The 14744-nt window shown below is 60.3% G+C and overlaps 1 protein-coding gene across 1 annotated transcript; it reads right to left on the bottom strand.

Annotated features, from left to right (window-relative positions):
- Positions 1–1359: 1359 nt before the first annotated feature.
- BOK (BCL2 family apoptosis regulator BOK) lies at positions 1360–14005 on the bottom strand. Its single transcript, XM_007967000.3, has 5 exons — positions 13896–14005; positions 13185–13433; positions 10813–10941; positions 3988–4151; positions 1360–2649 (listed from the first exon to the last, which is right to left on the bottom strand). Exons 2-5 carry the CDS (start codon positions 13402–13404, stop codon positions 2524–2526), a joined length of 639 nt encoding a protein of 212 aa, XP_007965191.1. The 5' UTR covers positions 13405–13433; positions 13896–14005; the 3' UTR covers positions 1360–2523.
- Positions 14006–14744: the final 739 nt, after the last annotated feature.

Below are 14744 nucleotides of genomic sequence, written 5' to 3'. Positions count from 1 at the left end.
GGGAGCAACAGCCTGGTCTTGCTAGTCCACAGCCTCAGGGCCGTCCCATTTCCTCAGACCACACAGGGTTAACCGCTCAGATGGAGTTGGGGAAGCTACCACTAGGGTTAGGGGGGCCTCTTCCACTGTGGAAGACTCATCAGGATTTAGGGGTTCAGGGTCTCCACTGTTCATCAGGGTCGCCCCACACATCCTCATCCCAGCTCCAACTGACAGGATCCCATTCCTTGCCAACCAGTGCCTTCATCTGCACAGCAGACACCGTGAGGCTGGGAGTTCCACATGTGCTATGATCCAGCCACTGGAAGGACGAGATTCTGGGTTTTTCAGTAGTCTCAGACCCACAGCTAAAGGAGTTAAGAGTCTTTCTTGGGATAGTCATAACTTGCAGATTATTCAGGTGACACTTCAGCTGGGAATTTGAATCCTGAGCTCACTCCTATCATACTTTTTTGAGATGGAGTCTCACTCTGTGCAGGCTGGAGGGCAGTGGGGCGATCCCGGCTCACGGCAAACTCTGCCTCCCAGGTTCAAGTAATTCTCCTGCCTTAGCCTCCCGAGTAGCTGGGATTACAGGTGCCTGCCACCACACCTGGCTAATTTTTGTATTTTTAGTAGAGTTGGGGTTTTGCCATGTTGGCCAGGCTGGTCTTGAACTCCTGACCTCAGGTGATCCGCCTGCTCGGGCCTCCCAAAGTGCTGGGATTACCGGCGTCAGCCACTACACCTGTTTTTGTTTTTTTTTTTTTTTTTTGAGACAGGGTCTCACTGTGTTACCCAGGCTGGAGTACAGTGGTACAATCACAGCTAACTGCAGCCTCAATCTCTCAGATTCAACCAATCCTCCCCCGTCAGCCTCCAGAATAGCTGGGACCACAGGTGCAGGCCACCATGCTTGACTAATTTTATTTTTGTAGAGATGGGAGCTTGATATATTGCCTAGGCTGGTCTCGAACTTCTGGCCTCAAGCCATCCTCCTGCCTCCCAAAGTACTGGGATTACAGGTGTGAACTACTGCACCTGGCCCATTATACTCTAGTTTGACGAAAGTGTTCAAAACAAAAGCCACCAGAACCAGAACCCTGCCTTCTGCAAGTATTTAATGAGCAGCACCCAGTGGTGATACTATGCATATCTCTGTTGGTACATCACACTATGGACTATTGGTGCTCTTTTTACTACTAGAAATCAGCATTAGTGCCTTTACATCTAATCAGGATAAAGAGCCAATTCCAGGAACCCTCCCATCCCCACCCTCTCACCACTCCCCCACCCCCAATTATTTTCAAACGTTCCACACCTTTTACCATGTTGTATGTAGGTAGAAGCCATTTTAACACACGCGAGTGACATTCTGTGTAAAATGAGAATGATCATTTGGAGAAGTTTATTACCACCCCAACCCCCCAGTGGGATCTGAATGCCATGTGAGTCCGGGGCTGGCTTTCTGCTGGGGTCCTCTTGTCCTGGCATGTGGCCCACCCCAGCATGAAGCCTGGCAGGGAGGGCTCAGGTGGGCGGCATGCAGAGGGCAGGCTGCTAGGCCAGGCCTCCCCAGGACCGCCCCACATCCAGCCTGTATCTCCTGAGTGCCATGCTGCGTTGGGGCGGGACAGGGCTGGCTCGGGGTTCCAGGAAAGATGCCTCACGTGCCCAGAAACGTAGGCGTCAAGGGAAGGCTGTGTGTGGGTGCGTCCTGAGGGGCTGGGCTTCCTGGGCATCTGAGTTCTTAGGGAGCCCTAATAGGTACATCCCCAAATGGCTGTCTGAGGATGGGCACAAAAATAGCAGATGGGGCCACCCTCACCCTCCACTGACATGAAACTGGACTGGGATCTGGCTCATGTGACCTTCCTTCTCTGCTGCAGGTTCCACATCCACGGGTTAAGCATGCGGCCTGGAGCCCGCTGGCCCCGGTCCCCACCATACAAGGACCCCATCACAGGTGGGGGTCATACTCTTCCTCCAGAAACGGATTAAGCAACCAGCACGTGAGCCTTACGCTCTGTTTACTGGCTGCGTCCCCACGGCTCTTCCAGCTTCAGCCAGGCCAGGGTCACCTTCAGATTGAATGTGCGGGGCCCCTGAGGACTCAGGTCCTGAGACAGCCCCTCTTCCTGGGATGGGACCCCCAGGCTCAGGTGACAGCACGGTGTTCCCAGGCCCCTGCATCTGGGGCTCAGGGGAGAGCAGGTGTTTCCGGGCCCCTGCATCAGGGGCCTGGGAATTGACGCTGACTTCCTGGCCCCAGAAAGAAAAGGGAAGACACAGAGATCCCAGGAGAAGGGGCACAAGTGGGGAGGGTCGCAGGCTGCCTCAAAGCCCAGCTCCAGGCTCAGGCAAGCCTATCCCTGCTCACCCCTTCTGGAGGGCCTGGGTCTGTGGAGGAACGGGGCTTAGGGGGTCTCCAAGGGTTAGAGTGCTCCAGGCTCGGGTGGGGAGGAGGGAGATGTGTTCGGGTGCTAAGGGCCTCCTGCGTCGGGCCCAGGGGGCCAGGCTGCGGCCACTGCCCAGGTGGGCAGCTCATCTCTCTGGCAGCAGCACGAAGAAGGCAGCCTTCAGGAAGCGGCCAAAGCTGCAGAGTGCGGCTACCAGCCAGTGGGAACGGAGGCCAGGGTCTGTGCTGACGACACACTTGAGGACATCAGTCTGGGAGGGAAGAGGGAGAACGTGAGAGGGAGAGCCAACACCACCAGACCCCCAGCACCACCAGGCCCCCCGAAACCGCCAGGCCCCCTAGCGCTGTGCACCAGAATATCAGCAAATTGTGTGAGGGAATGCAGGAGACTGTTTGGGAAGGAGGTCTGCGGCCTGGACTGAAGTCTCCAGCACAAGACCAGACCCAACACCGTGCACATTCAGCCAGTGTGAAGGGCCAGGAGGCACCGGAGGTGGGGACAGAGAGCAGCCAGGCCAGGCCGGCCGGAGGGCCCCTGCCAAGCAGGAGAGAGGCCTTTGTGGCCCTTGCTGGGGCTCCGGACATCCAGACCAGGGTGCCAGCCCTCAACCACCTGCCTGCTGCGCCCCAGGGGCTACAAGTACCCCAGCGTCCTCCTGTGGGGCCTTGGAGCCTGGGCTGCCAGGAAGAGGCAAACCCAGCTTCATTCAGACTCTGCCTGGAACAGCAGCAGGAACTCCGCTTCCAGAAGCCCAAGGACTCCCTGGACCCTGAAGTTCCTCCTGGAGGAGTGAATGAACATCCACTCCAATTCTCTTATTCCCTTCACTTCCTGCTAATAAATGACGTCTTTTCCCTGCAGCCTGGACCTGTGGCCTTGGCGTTGCTCAAAGTGTCCTCGCCCACAGGGCACACAGTGCCCAGCCCCATGCCAGACTCCACAGGAGGAAGGCAGGAGGGGACGGAAGTCTTGGGGTTTCTGTGCTGAGGGATGCCCGTAGCCGAGTGTCATCTTAGGACAGTGTCCTCCCCCACCCCCAATTCAGCCTTCGGGAGACCACAGCTCCTACAGACCACTTGACTTCAATCTCTCGAGATGTTGAACCAAAGGCCCCAGCAGAGGGGTCTGAGCCCTGTCATCTCTGGCCACTGATTTACACACCGGGCCCAACACCCGCTGTGCAGAAAAGAACGCTGGATTCTGGGCAGGGGAGCCGCCCTCCATACCCAGACCCCAGCAGCACCTGCAGTCTGGACAGGGCAGGGCGGGAAGCTGGGGGCATGGAGACAGATGAAGGGTTTGGCTCTGATACCCACCCCTCGGGGCCTTGCTTTTCCCACTCGGGTGGGCAGGGGCTGGGGGCAGCGGGTCTTTAGTACAGGGGTAGGGTCAGGGGGTCAGTCAGTGCTGGATCCGGGCAGAGGAGAGCGCCCAGGGCCTGCCTGTAGGTCTCGGCCTTTGCCGCACTCCCTGCCTCGCCCGTCTCCCCCAGCAGTGCTCAGGTGATCACCCACCCGCCACTCCCGCCCATACCTCTGCACCCTGGCACCCCAGCTCTCCCACCCCCCGCAGGCGCTCAGGCGCTCACCCATCCACCGCGTCTCCGCAGCCAGGTTGCCAGGGTCTTGCGCACAAACTCCCCTAGGCAGTCCACGAGGGCGTGGACCATGGCAGGCTGGGCCTGCCTCACACAGTCCACGGCCAGCCCCGCGGCCACCGCATACAGGGACACCACCTTGCCCCACGTGATGCCTGCAGGGAGAGAGATGGTCAAGACCAGAACTTGAATCCTGCCCACGGGAGCACTGAAGGAAGGGGCTGGGCCTCTCTGAGCTGCTGTCGTGGTTGCTGTCCAGCTAATGACCAGGGACCCTCCCAAGGGGGACCGCTCCCCTACAGGACGCCTGGCCAGCTGGCCGCCTGTCCACCTTCTCAGGCAGTTCTCGGACAGGCAGGTTTCTCGGACTCCACTGCACACCTGCCCAGCCCATGTCTGTGGAGGAGGCCGCAGCTACAATGCGGGGTGAGGCGAGGGAACTGAGGGCAGCAGCCGGATGCAGTGAGCAGCCAGTGACCTCACAGTCAGCACCCCGCAGCAGCCTGTTCCCGCGGCAGGCCTGGCATCCAGATTTTACATATAAAGAAGCTGAGGCCTGCGGAGAAACCGCCTTCCCCAGACCCCTAACCTGCTGAGGCTGAACTGAGATGGAAGCCGCCTTGAAAGAGAAGACAAAAGATGGCGACAGCGGGGGAAAGAACAAAAGGCAGGATACAACGCCTCAGCACGGACAGACATTTTATATATTAGCGAGAACAGAGAGGCTTTCAAAAGAACTATGGGCACAGAACTGGAACAGCTGATTCACCCAAAAAAATTATAAATATGAGACACAAAACATGTTTACCTTCATTCATAACCACAGAAAGGCAAATTAAAACAAGATGTGATCGGCCGGGCGCGGTGACTCAAGCCTGTAATCCCAGCACTTTGGGAGGCCAAGACGGGCGGATCACGAGGTCAGGAGATCGAGACCATCCTGGTTAACACGGGTGAAACCCCGTCTCTACTAAAAATACAAAAAAACTAGCTGGGCGAGGTAGCGGGCGCCTGTAGTCCCAGCTACTCGGGAGGCTAAGCCAGGAGAATGGCGTAAACCCGGGAGGCGGAGCTTGCAGTGAGCTGAGATCCGGCCACTGCACTCCAGCCTGGGCGACAGAGCGAGACTCCGTCTCAAAAAAAAAAAAAACAAGATGTGATCTATTGCATTAAAAGCTTTTAGGCGAGGCACGGTGGCTCACACCTGTAATCCCAGCACTCTGGGAGGCCAAGGCGGGCAGATCACAAAGTCAGGAGTTCAAGACCAGCCTGACCAACATGGTGAAACACTGTCTCTACAAAACATACACAAAAAAATTAGCTGGGCATGGTGGCATGCACCTGTAATCCCAGCTACTCGGGAGGCTGAAGCAGGAGAATCGCTTGAACCTGGGGAGGCGGAGGTTGCAGTGAGCCGAGATTGCACCACGGCACTCCAGTCTGAGCGACAGAGGAAGACCCCGTCTCTAGATAAATAAATAAATGCTTTTAAATGGCAGTGTGAGGATTCAGGCAACTGCAAAGCCTTGTAAACCTTGGTAGGAAGCCCAGCTGGAGGGCACTGGCAGTATCTGAATGGCCACAAAACATGCCGCCCAGCAGTGATCCCTGGAGGGAGTCAGCCTGAGGACACCGCACATGCAAAGATGAAGCACTGCTCTCCAGTCCCTCATACAGCAGCAAACCTGGATCTTTTACGAAAACAAAACCCAGCTCCAACCAATAGTCACAGACGTTCACAGCAGCCAATCCACAATTGCCAAAAGGTGGAAAGAACCCAAGTGTCCTTCGGCAGATAAATGGATACATAAATGTGGTGGTCGGCCACAGAAGGCAGGCCGGGCGTGAGACACCTCACCCAACATTTTTTTTTTTTTTAATAGGGTCTCTTTGGCTGGCCGCGGTGGCTCATGCCAGTAATCCCAGCACTTTGGGAGGCCGAGGCAGGTGGATCACCTGAGGTCAGGAGTTCGAGACCAGCTTGGCCGACATGGTAAAACTGTCTCTACTAATAATACAAAAATTAGCCAGGTGTGGTGGCACACGCCTGTAATCCCAGCTACTTGAGAGGCTAAGGCAGGAGAACTGCCTGAACCCAGGAGATGGAGGTTGCAGTGAGCCAAAATTGAACCACTGCACCTCCAGCCTGGGTGACGAGTAAAACTCCGTCGCAAAAAAAAAAAAAAAAGAAAGAAAGAAAGAAAAAGAGAAAGAATAGGGTCTGCCTCTGTCACCCAGGCTGGAGAGCAGTGGTACAATCTCGGCTCGCCGCAACCTCCGCCTCCCAGGTTCAAGCAATTCTCCTGTCTCAGCCTCCTGAGTAGCTGGGATTATAGGCATGTGCCACAACGCCCAGCTAATTTTGTATTTTTATTAGAGACAGGGTTTCTTCTTTTTGGTCAGGCTGGTCTTGAACTCCTTATCTCAGGTGATCCAACAACCTCGGCCTCCCAAAGTGCTGGGATTACAGGCGTGAGTCACTGCACCCGGCCATTTAAATTTTTCTTATAGTAAAACTGTAATTAGAAGAATTATATAAAATTACATATGTAGTTATAGAAATACAATTCAAATTCAAAGAAAAAAAAACTATTGCCGACTTTTAAATGGGGAGGAAAATGAGTTCTACCACTTTGGAAATGAGTTATTCCAAAGTCCTGAGTGGGAACTTTGAAGCCCTAAATGAAAACAGCCGGAAAACATTTGTTGGCCTCTGCCTTCATGGGAGGCTCCTGGGGCCGGAGACTTGGAGACCCCCACGGAGCCCTGCCCTGTGGCCGTCAGGTGGCTCACATCACCAGCCAAAGCCCCAGCCAGTGCAGGTCGTGCTGCCTGCCTGCAGTGGAGGGGCTGGGCTGGGCGCACACCCTCAGGGGTGCCTGCTAAGAGGAAGAGAGGGACGAAGACCCAGGGTCAGATGTGCAGGGGTGGCTGGCATAGGAGGGGCCTCAGGTAGGGAGGCAAGGACATGTAAAGTACTTGGAGGCTAGAGGCTCACTCTATAGGCAAAAGGGCCCAAGAGGACTGGGATGGACAAAGGGTGAAGGGGATTGGGGGTGCAGCTGGCAGTGGGCCTGAGGGGCAGAAGGGAGCAGCCCTGCCCTAGCTCCCTAGTCAGGTGGCTCTAGGTTCAGCGAGGTTCAGAAACCCGTTGCAGGTCACGCAGCCCCTGCGCTTCAACCTGCTCGGCTCCCCTCAGGCAGGTGGTGGTGTGGAGGCTGCCTCGTGGCCAGAGCCAGGCCTGCATGGGACAAGCCTGGGGCGCTAGGTGGGGTGGGGGATGTTGACCACAGGGAAGTCAGCTCCAGTTTTCCAGTGAAACCCACAAGACTTAAACTGGGCCGGGCTCGGTGGCTCAAGCCTGTAATCCCAGCACTTTGGGAGGCCGAGACGGGCGGATCACGAGGTCAAGAGATGGAGACCATCCTGGATAATACGGTGAAACCCCGTCTCTACTAAAAAAATACAAAAAAAAAAAACCTAGCCGGGCAAGGTGGCGGGCGCCTGCAGTCCTAGCTACTCGGGAGGCTGAGGCTGGAGAATGGCGTAAGCCCAGGAGGCGGAGCTTGCAGTGAGCTGAGATCCCGCCACTGCACTCCAGCCTGGGCGACAGAGTGAGACTCCGTCTCAAAAAAAAAAAAAAAAAAAAGACTTAAACTGAACTCTACACATGGTCCGAACCACCTGGTCGGTGCCCCCCAACATCCCCTGTCAGCTGTGTGCCCGCTCGTCCCGCCATCGCCTTTCCCCTCAGCCCTCCCGGGCCTTCAGGCGCCCTCTCAGAACCAACCAGAGCCTTCCTAGAAACCGCCCCCACCTCAGGCCAGGCCCTGCTCAGGCAAGACTGGGCGGGCAGGGGCATCCTGGCCCCATCCTCTCTCCCTGCCAAAGCGGGAGGCCCACCTCCGGGGCCTGCTCCACCTCCGGGGCCCGGGCAGGCTGCTGCATTCTCAGAAGTGACTGTTCCTTTTAAAGCCAGCCTGCGGCTCGTAAACCCAGCAGCCCCGAGACAGACACCCGGGGGGCCAACCACACACAAGCGTCAGCCCAGGGAGGGTCAAGAGGGGTCGTCAGCCCAGGACGCCTTCCACTCCTGGCTTCCTTCCTGGGCCCCACCCGCTGCCTCCTCCGGGTGCCTGCCTGGGCTACCCTGGGGGAAGGAGGGGCGGGCACCAGCTCGCCAGCTCCTGCCACTGTGCTTTTGCCGCCCACTGTGCCATGGACCCTGCCCCCTGCCCACCCAGCCCCTGAGCCACACCACCCGCCCACTCCCCAGCCCCTACCCATATGCACCCCCAGTCAACCTCGGTCTGCCCCATGACACGCCTCAGCCTGGCTGGGTCCAGCCCCCACCATCAGCCCCACCGGGCTGCCATATGCACCCCCAGTCAACCTCGGTCTGCCCCATGACACGCCTCAGCCTGGCTGGGTCCGGGCCCCAGCACCCCCAGTCAACCTCGGTCTGCCCCATGACACGCCTCAGCCTGGCTGGGTCCGACCCCCACCATCAGCCCCACCGGGCTGCCATACGGGGGCCTTGGAGCCACACTGCCAAAGAGGATTCATTTACAATCTCCCAGAGGAACACAGGAGCAGTGACAGAATCCAGGCTCTGAGGCCACCCCAAGGAGTGCCAGACAGGGCGTCTCGCCCGAACCCAGCTCGGTTCTGCCTCCTGACCCCACACCACAGCCTGTGCCACTGCCCCTCCCCAGGTGTGGTCTGAGGCACTCCAGTACATGCTGTGGCAACAACACAAGCCTGGGGGCAGGACCAGACCTCGCCTGGACTCCACCCCAGGACTCCGCCTTCCCTCTCCAGCAGCCTGCAGGGTCACCGCTGCGTCCCAGCCTAAGTCACTTCTGTCCAGGGAGGTCAGCAGTGAGCAAGTGTGGCACTGGAGAGGCCGAACTCTGTCAGCAAACGCTGGCAGCTCCCGCCGCCTTGGCCTCCAGCTGAGGGTGTCAGCCCCGCTCTGTCCCCAGGCTTCTGGCCGGCCCACCTGGGGTCAGAGGAGATGCCTGGGAGAGGAGCTGGAGGTCACCCCACAAGGGTGGGGTCTGCCTGACTGACAGGCAGTGGTCCTCACACTTCTGGCCTCTTCCCCTTGCCCTCCGGTGGGTGGAGGTCCTGAGGCCATCTGAAGACCCCTAGCTCTGAGGGTCCCCCCCGTGGTATGGGATGCATCTCCCACAGCGAGCGAGGGTGTGGCTTCCTCTGGCGTCTCTGCCTGATGCCCGGCTCCTGCTGCTGTCAGGACTGCCCTGCAGACAAGGCAGCTGAGGCCACAGAGATGACAGAGGGCCACAGTCACACAGCTGATTGGCCACGGACCCAGACCAGCTCCCAGACGACGGTGTGCAAGGCCTCCCTGCTGCCAGGTGTCTTCCAGAAACCCACCCCGGGTGAACAGCATTCCCCCTCCTCCAAACTTCAGGGAACCCTGCTCACCCGGGGTTTGCTGGCCCAGAGCCATGCCCAGCACCCGGACAGCACTTGGAAAACAGCTGAGGGATGTGCCGATCAGGGAGGTGCCACATCAGGGCCGGCGCACCACTCGCCCCTATGGCAGCACCCAGCGCCTGCCACACCCAGGGGCAGCTCACAGCACGGGGTGCCAGGACGGGATCCAAGGTCACAGAGGTCAAAGGCAAGGGGCTGAGGTCTGCAGGGCCAGACCCGATGACACAGGGCAAGCGGACAGAAGCCACACTGGACAAATCCAGGCTGAGGCAGCTGGACAAGTGGACAGCAGAGCACCAAGCAGGGGAGACAAGCCCGGAGCCTCCTGTGGGCCTAGAAGCATGTGGGCAGCCGGGAGCAGCAGGAGCAGGCAGGCGGGGCCCGGAGTTGCCTCTCCAGGGCAGAGATAGGAGTGCCCAGGAGGGTCACAGGTGAGGCAGGCACAGCCAGGTGAGACGCACTGCTGTTCTCCGGACACCCCGGGAACCGGTCAGCTTGGACTTCCTGTCCCCATGCTGTCCCCTCTCCTGGACGCTGGAGCCTAAAGCCTTGCCTCTGACCATCAGAATCCAGCAGTTACCCATGACTTCTTTTTTTTTTTTTTTGAGACGGAGTCTCGCTCTGTCGCCCAGGCTGGAGTGCAGTGGCCGGATCTCAGCTCACTGCAAGCTCCGCCTCCCGGGTTTACTCCTCAGCCTCCCGAGTAGCTGGGACCACAGGCACCCGCCACCTCGCCTGGCTAGTTTTTTTGTATTTTTTTTTTTAGTAGAGACGGGGTTTCACCGTGTTAGCCAGGATGGTCTCGATCTCCTGACCTCGTGATCCGCCCGTCTCGGCCTCCCAAAGTGCTGGGATTACAGGCTTGAGCCACCGCGCCCGGCCACCCGTGACTTCTGAGGGTCTATCCTAACAGCCTGGCAGCATCTACTCGGGAGCTGTCTGGGAAACCTGCCCCTGGCCACTCCTCCTCGGGACACAGCACCACGCTACGAGAAGCCCAAGCCCCGCGCAGGGACCCTGCAGGAACCCAAGCAGCCCTAGGACGTGCCACCCCACAGGACTGCAGGCCATGCAGCCTCACTGATGCTGGACCACGACCACCACCGCTCAAGAAGCCTGTGCCAGCTGCTCAGCAGGCCCACCAGCCTGCAGAACCACAGGAGACCCTGAATGCTGCGGTGTGAGCCCACGCTGGTGGCTGGGCAGCTCCTGACACCCGCAGCAGCGAGATGGCACCAGTGGGCACTAGGCAGCGTCAGGATGGGTGGGGGCCAGCTCGTGGGGTCCCTGTGAGCCTGAGCCAGACCCTAGATCCCTCCCTGAGGTCCCATGGGACGGGCAGGCTGGGCATACCTGCAGAGAAGATGTGGCCAGCCACGGCCAGGAACGCATCGGTCACCACAGGCTCAGACTGCAGGGAGATGTGCAGCTGACGAGCCACGTTGCGGTAGACGCTGGGCCGGATCATCTCCAGCTCGTCCCCTGTGTGGTCACAAAGGCAGTGAGAGACAGCCCACACCCCAGCTCCCTGGGACACAACTGGCTTGGGGCACACCCTGCACCTGACCCCACCTGACCCTGCTTGAATTCCGGCCTGTTCCTGACTTAACTTGTCTGATTCCCACCTCCACTTAACCCCATCTGACCTCCCTTGAGCCGTCCCCCAACCTTGGCCCCTAGAGACCAGGAGACCAAGGAAGTGCTGAGGGTGCCCCTCGTCCTGCCCCTCTGATGAGCCAGCCCCTAGGCCAAGCCGGCCAAGCCGGTGGGGCGGGAATCCTGCGAGAGCGTGGGCCGTGCCTGCTGGTGACTCACAGCCGACAGGCAGCTGAGCTGCCCAGAGCAGGAGGGACCAGGCAGGCGGCCAGAGCCCGACGTGGAGAGGGGCTGGGCAGAGAAAGCTTCGGGGTGAGAGCAGGGGGAAGCCCGAGAGCCTGGCTCAGGCCCTAGCATGGCTCAGGGACTGCTCAGGTGCAGAGGGTGAGCCGTTGTCCTGGGCCACCCGCACTGCTACACTCCCACCTGGGCTCTTGCTGCCAAGGGGACGTGCTTGGAGGTGGCACTGCATCAGCCCACCCTAGCAGCCGAGGACGGCCCCCTACAGGCCCACCGCCCCGAGTGCTGCCTGTGGCGCCCTTGGCAGCAGCAGTGCACAAGCACAGGGCAGATGGTGCCGGGAATGCCACAGGGCCCTGGGATTGGGAGTCCCCAGCCCAGCCAATTCTCCAGCCAAAGCAAACAGGGTATGCTGCTGACCGGACCATTCTCGCCGATAAAGGCACCCTCATCCCCGGAGCCAGCTGCTCTGTATCTCACTAATTAAGATCTGGAACCAGAGCAGAGCCCAGGAGAGGCTGACCGGGGGTGGGGGTGACATGGAAATTCCCAGGCCTGACCCTGCGGCTCCCAAACACAGACCTCCAGGGCTGCTGCAGGCTGGCCCCAGACTGAAGGTGGGGACACAACCCAGGCTTCTTCCTGTCTGTGCTGCCCGAGGGCAAGGAGACAGCACTGGCCTCAGGAGACTGACCCTGAGTAGCTGTGAGGGCAGATGCAGGTCTGAGCTGTGTCCCTCTGGGACCCCCTGGACATTTGGGACTTCCTCTCAGCCATTCCAGGAATCTGGCATCATCTTCTCAGAAGGCCACTAAAGGATCCCCTAGGGTCATTCTCAGAGTCTGGCTAGAGGCAGCAGCAGGTGGCGGGTCTCACGGAGTCCCACCAACCGCCTCGCTCCCACCCACAGACCTCTCCCTCCTTCCGACCTAGGCCTCACATGGGACTCCACCTCCTCCTGGAGGCTCTGTGCTGGTCCCCATGGATTCTGTGTGTACCCCACACACACTCCTGGGCAGGCCAGCTCTACACAGCTTTGCTCTCTGGGCCCAGCCCACCATATAAAGGCAGGGGCCACCCACAGCCCATGCCAGCGTCAGCCTGAAAGGAGGCAGCATGTCCCCTCACAGGGTCGTGACCTCCAACCCCAACCCCAACCCCCTGCCTGAAGAGCCACCGATTCAGAGTTTCACCGCTGCTGTCACCTCCCCTTCCCGGGCTCGGCCACAAGCGCCCCATGTGCCCTCTTTGGGCACCTCATAAACATTCACAGGTGACTGCGGCAGCCCAGCTGTGGTGAGGGACGGCTGGTCCCACCCTCTGCAGTCCAGACCTTGGAGACAGTGGGGGCAGCCAGTGGGCTGTGTGACCCCAGAACCGAGCACCCCCAGATGTCCTCACAGCACCAACGAATACTGAGGTTGTGGCTACCCAGCCCGGTGGGCGCAGTTTCCAGTGGGGGGCCTCGGAGGCCTTGGAATCCAGAGGGCAGCGGGCGGGATCTCGGCCAGTAACAGCAAGGATCTGTTTTCCAAAATAAACATCGGGACACGTGCTCCTACAAAGGGTTTCTGTGCCCAGCTGAGAACAAGGGTCACTGTGGGAGCTTAGCCACCCACTAATAGATTATTCTTTCTGGAGCTTTCTATTGTGTATGGCCAGCATGGCTGAAATCTGGGCTGAGCAGGCAGCTGATGGGGGCGCCTGTGGCGTGGGAGGCCTGAGAGCAGATCTGGGAGCACCCGCCTGGGTGGCCCTGTCCCGAGCGCCTGGCCGTCCCAGGCAGGGGGTGGGCGCCCCTGGGCCAGCCCCCCATCTCGGCCTCGGAGGGAGGCTGCGGCCCAGCAGGGGAGGAGGCGCAGCTGGGGGTCCCACCAGGGCGCACTCACCCAGGCGCAGGAGCACCGCGCACACCTCGGCCAGGCGTCCCGGGACAGGCGCGGCGCGCTCGGGCGCGCTCCAGGAGAGGCCGGCGCGCAGTAGCCGCGCGTGCACGTACTCCCGGCCCAGCGCCTTGGCCTGGGCCACCAGCTCCTTGTCGGTGGGCGAGCGGTCAAAGGCATCCATGATCTCGGCGGCGAAGACCGAGGAGCGCCGCAGCACCTCCATGGCGGCGACGCGGGTGGGGGGCGCCGCACCTGCGGGCACAAGCGCTCAGCCGGGTGGAGGGAAGCGGCGCGGGGAACGGGGCGCGCGGGGCGCCGGGCTGGGCGTGGCCCTCGGGAAGGGCCGTAGCCGGCGCCCGGTCCGCTGTCGTTTTTTGTGCCCCAAATCTTTAAAAACCCAGCGCCACGTTCTTTCAGAGCCTCGATTCAGCCACAGACATTCCCCGCGGCTGGCAGGGAGCGGAGGGGCCGCGGGGAGACGGCGGGTTGCTCCGGGGCCGCCGGGCCCGCCCTCGAAGACGACTGCGTGGGCGGCGGGGGCGGAGGGCACAGCCCAGCGCGTCCCCCACGGCGACTGCCCGGACCCCGGCCCGCCCCGCCCCCGCCCGGGGCCGCCCACCTCCGCCGCTCGCGTCCTGCGCGCGTGTCCCCGGCCTCGCCGTTCCCGTGGCACCCCGGGCACCCCGGCACGGACGCCACGCCCGCCGCGCTCACCTCTCCCGCCGCATGGCGCGGGCGCCGGGGTGGAGTTCTGGCTTCAGGATCTGCTCGCCGCCGCCGACGACCTCGACCCTTCCATTCAGACCCGCGAGGACGCGCGCCCCGCCCCGGCGCCCGCCCCGTCCGCGCCCGAGTCGGGAGCGCGAGGTCCGCGGGGCTTCCCGCGCTCGCTGGGGGCTGCGGCCGCGGCGTCGGGGTCCTGGGCAGCGAGGGGGGCACCGCGCGACTCCCAGCCGGCGAGAGGCTGGGCTTAGGGCTTGGCCTTCTAAGGGAAAGGCAACCCCCGGGGGCGGAGTCGGGGAGACGCGGCCCGAGCTCCTCCGACCGCCTCCCCGCTTAAGGAGGACCGAGCGAGTTCCCTGGATGCGCCCGGAGAAGGCGACCAGGCCGGAGCGGCCCCTGCAAGGCGGAGCGGTGGGGACCTAGAACCAGCCCCGGCCGCCTGGGTGTTCGCCCGGGTCCGTTTGAAAATCGGGTTGTCTGTCTGCTTCGTTCGTAGAGGTTCTTTCCATAGTCTGGTTACGAGTTCTTGGTCCGACGCATGCCCTTCGTATTGTAGACGGATTCTTGGATTCCCGTTGATTGACGTTATCGCAAATAGCTTCTTCTATTTTGTGGTTTACTTTTGCTTTGGATGAACAGGAGTTACTCTTAGTGATGTCCAATTTATCAATATTTTCTTTATAGTTAGTAACCTTTTATTAGGATATCCTCCTGTGTTTTAGAAGCTTGTTTTAGGGCTCATATTTAGATCTATGATTGATTACATATTAATTATTGTGAATGGTGTGGTACGGGGCCAGAGCTCATTTTTTTCCGTGTGGATATCTAATTGACCTGGCA

This window comes from Chlorocebus sabaeus, chromosome 10 (assembly GCF_047675955.1).
Source record: "Chlorocebus sabaeus isolate Y175 chromosome 10, mChlSab1.0.hap1, whole genome shotgun sequence".
Taxonomy (NCBI): Eukaryota; Metazoa; Chordata; class Mammalia; order Primates; family Cercopithecidae; genus Chlorocebus; species Chlorocebus sabaeus.
Note: the sequence above shows the minus strand (reverse complement) of the source record. Positions and strands in the feature narration are given on the sequence as shown.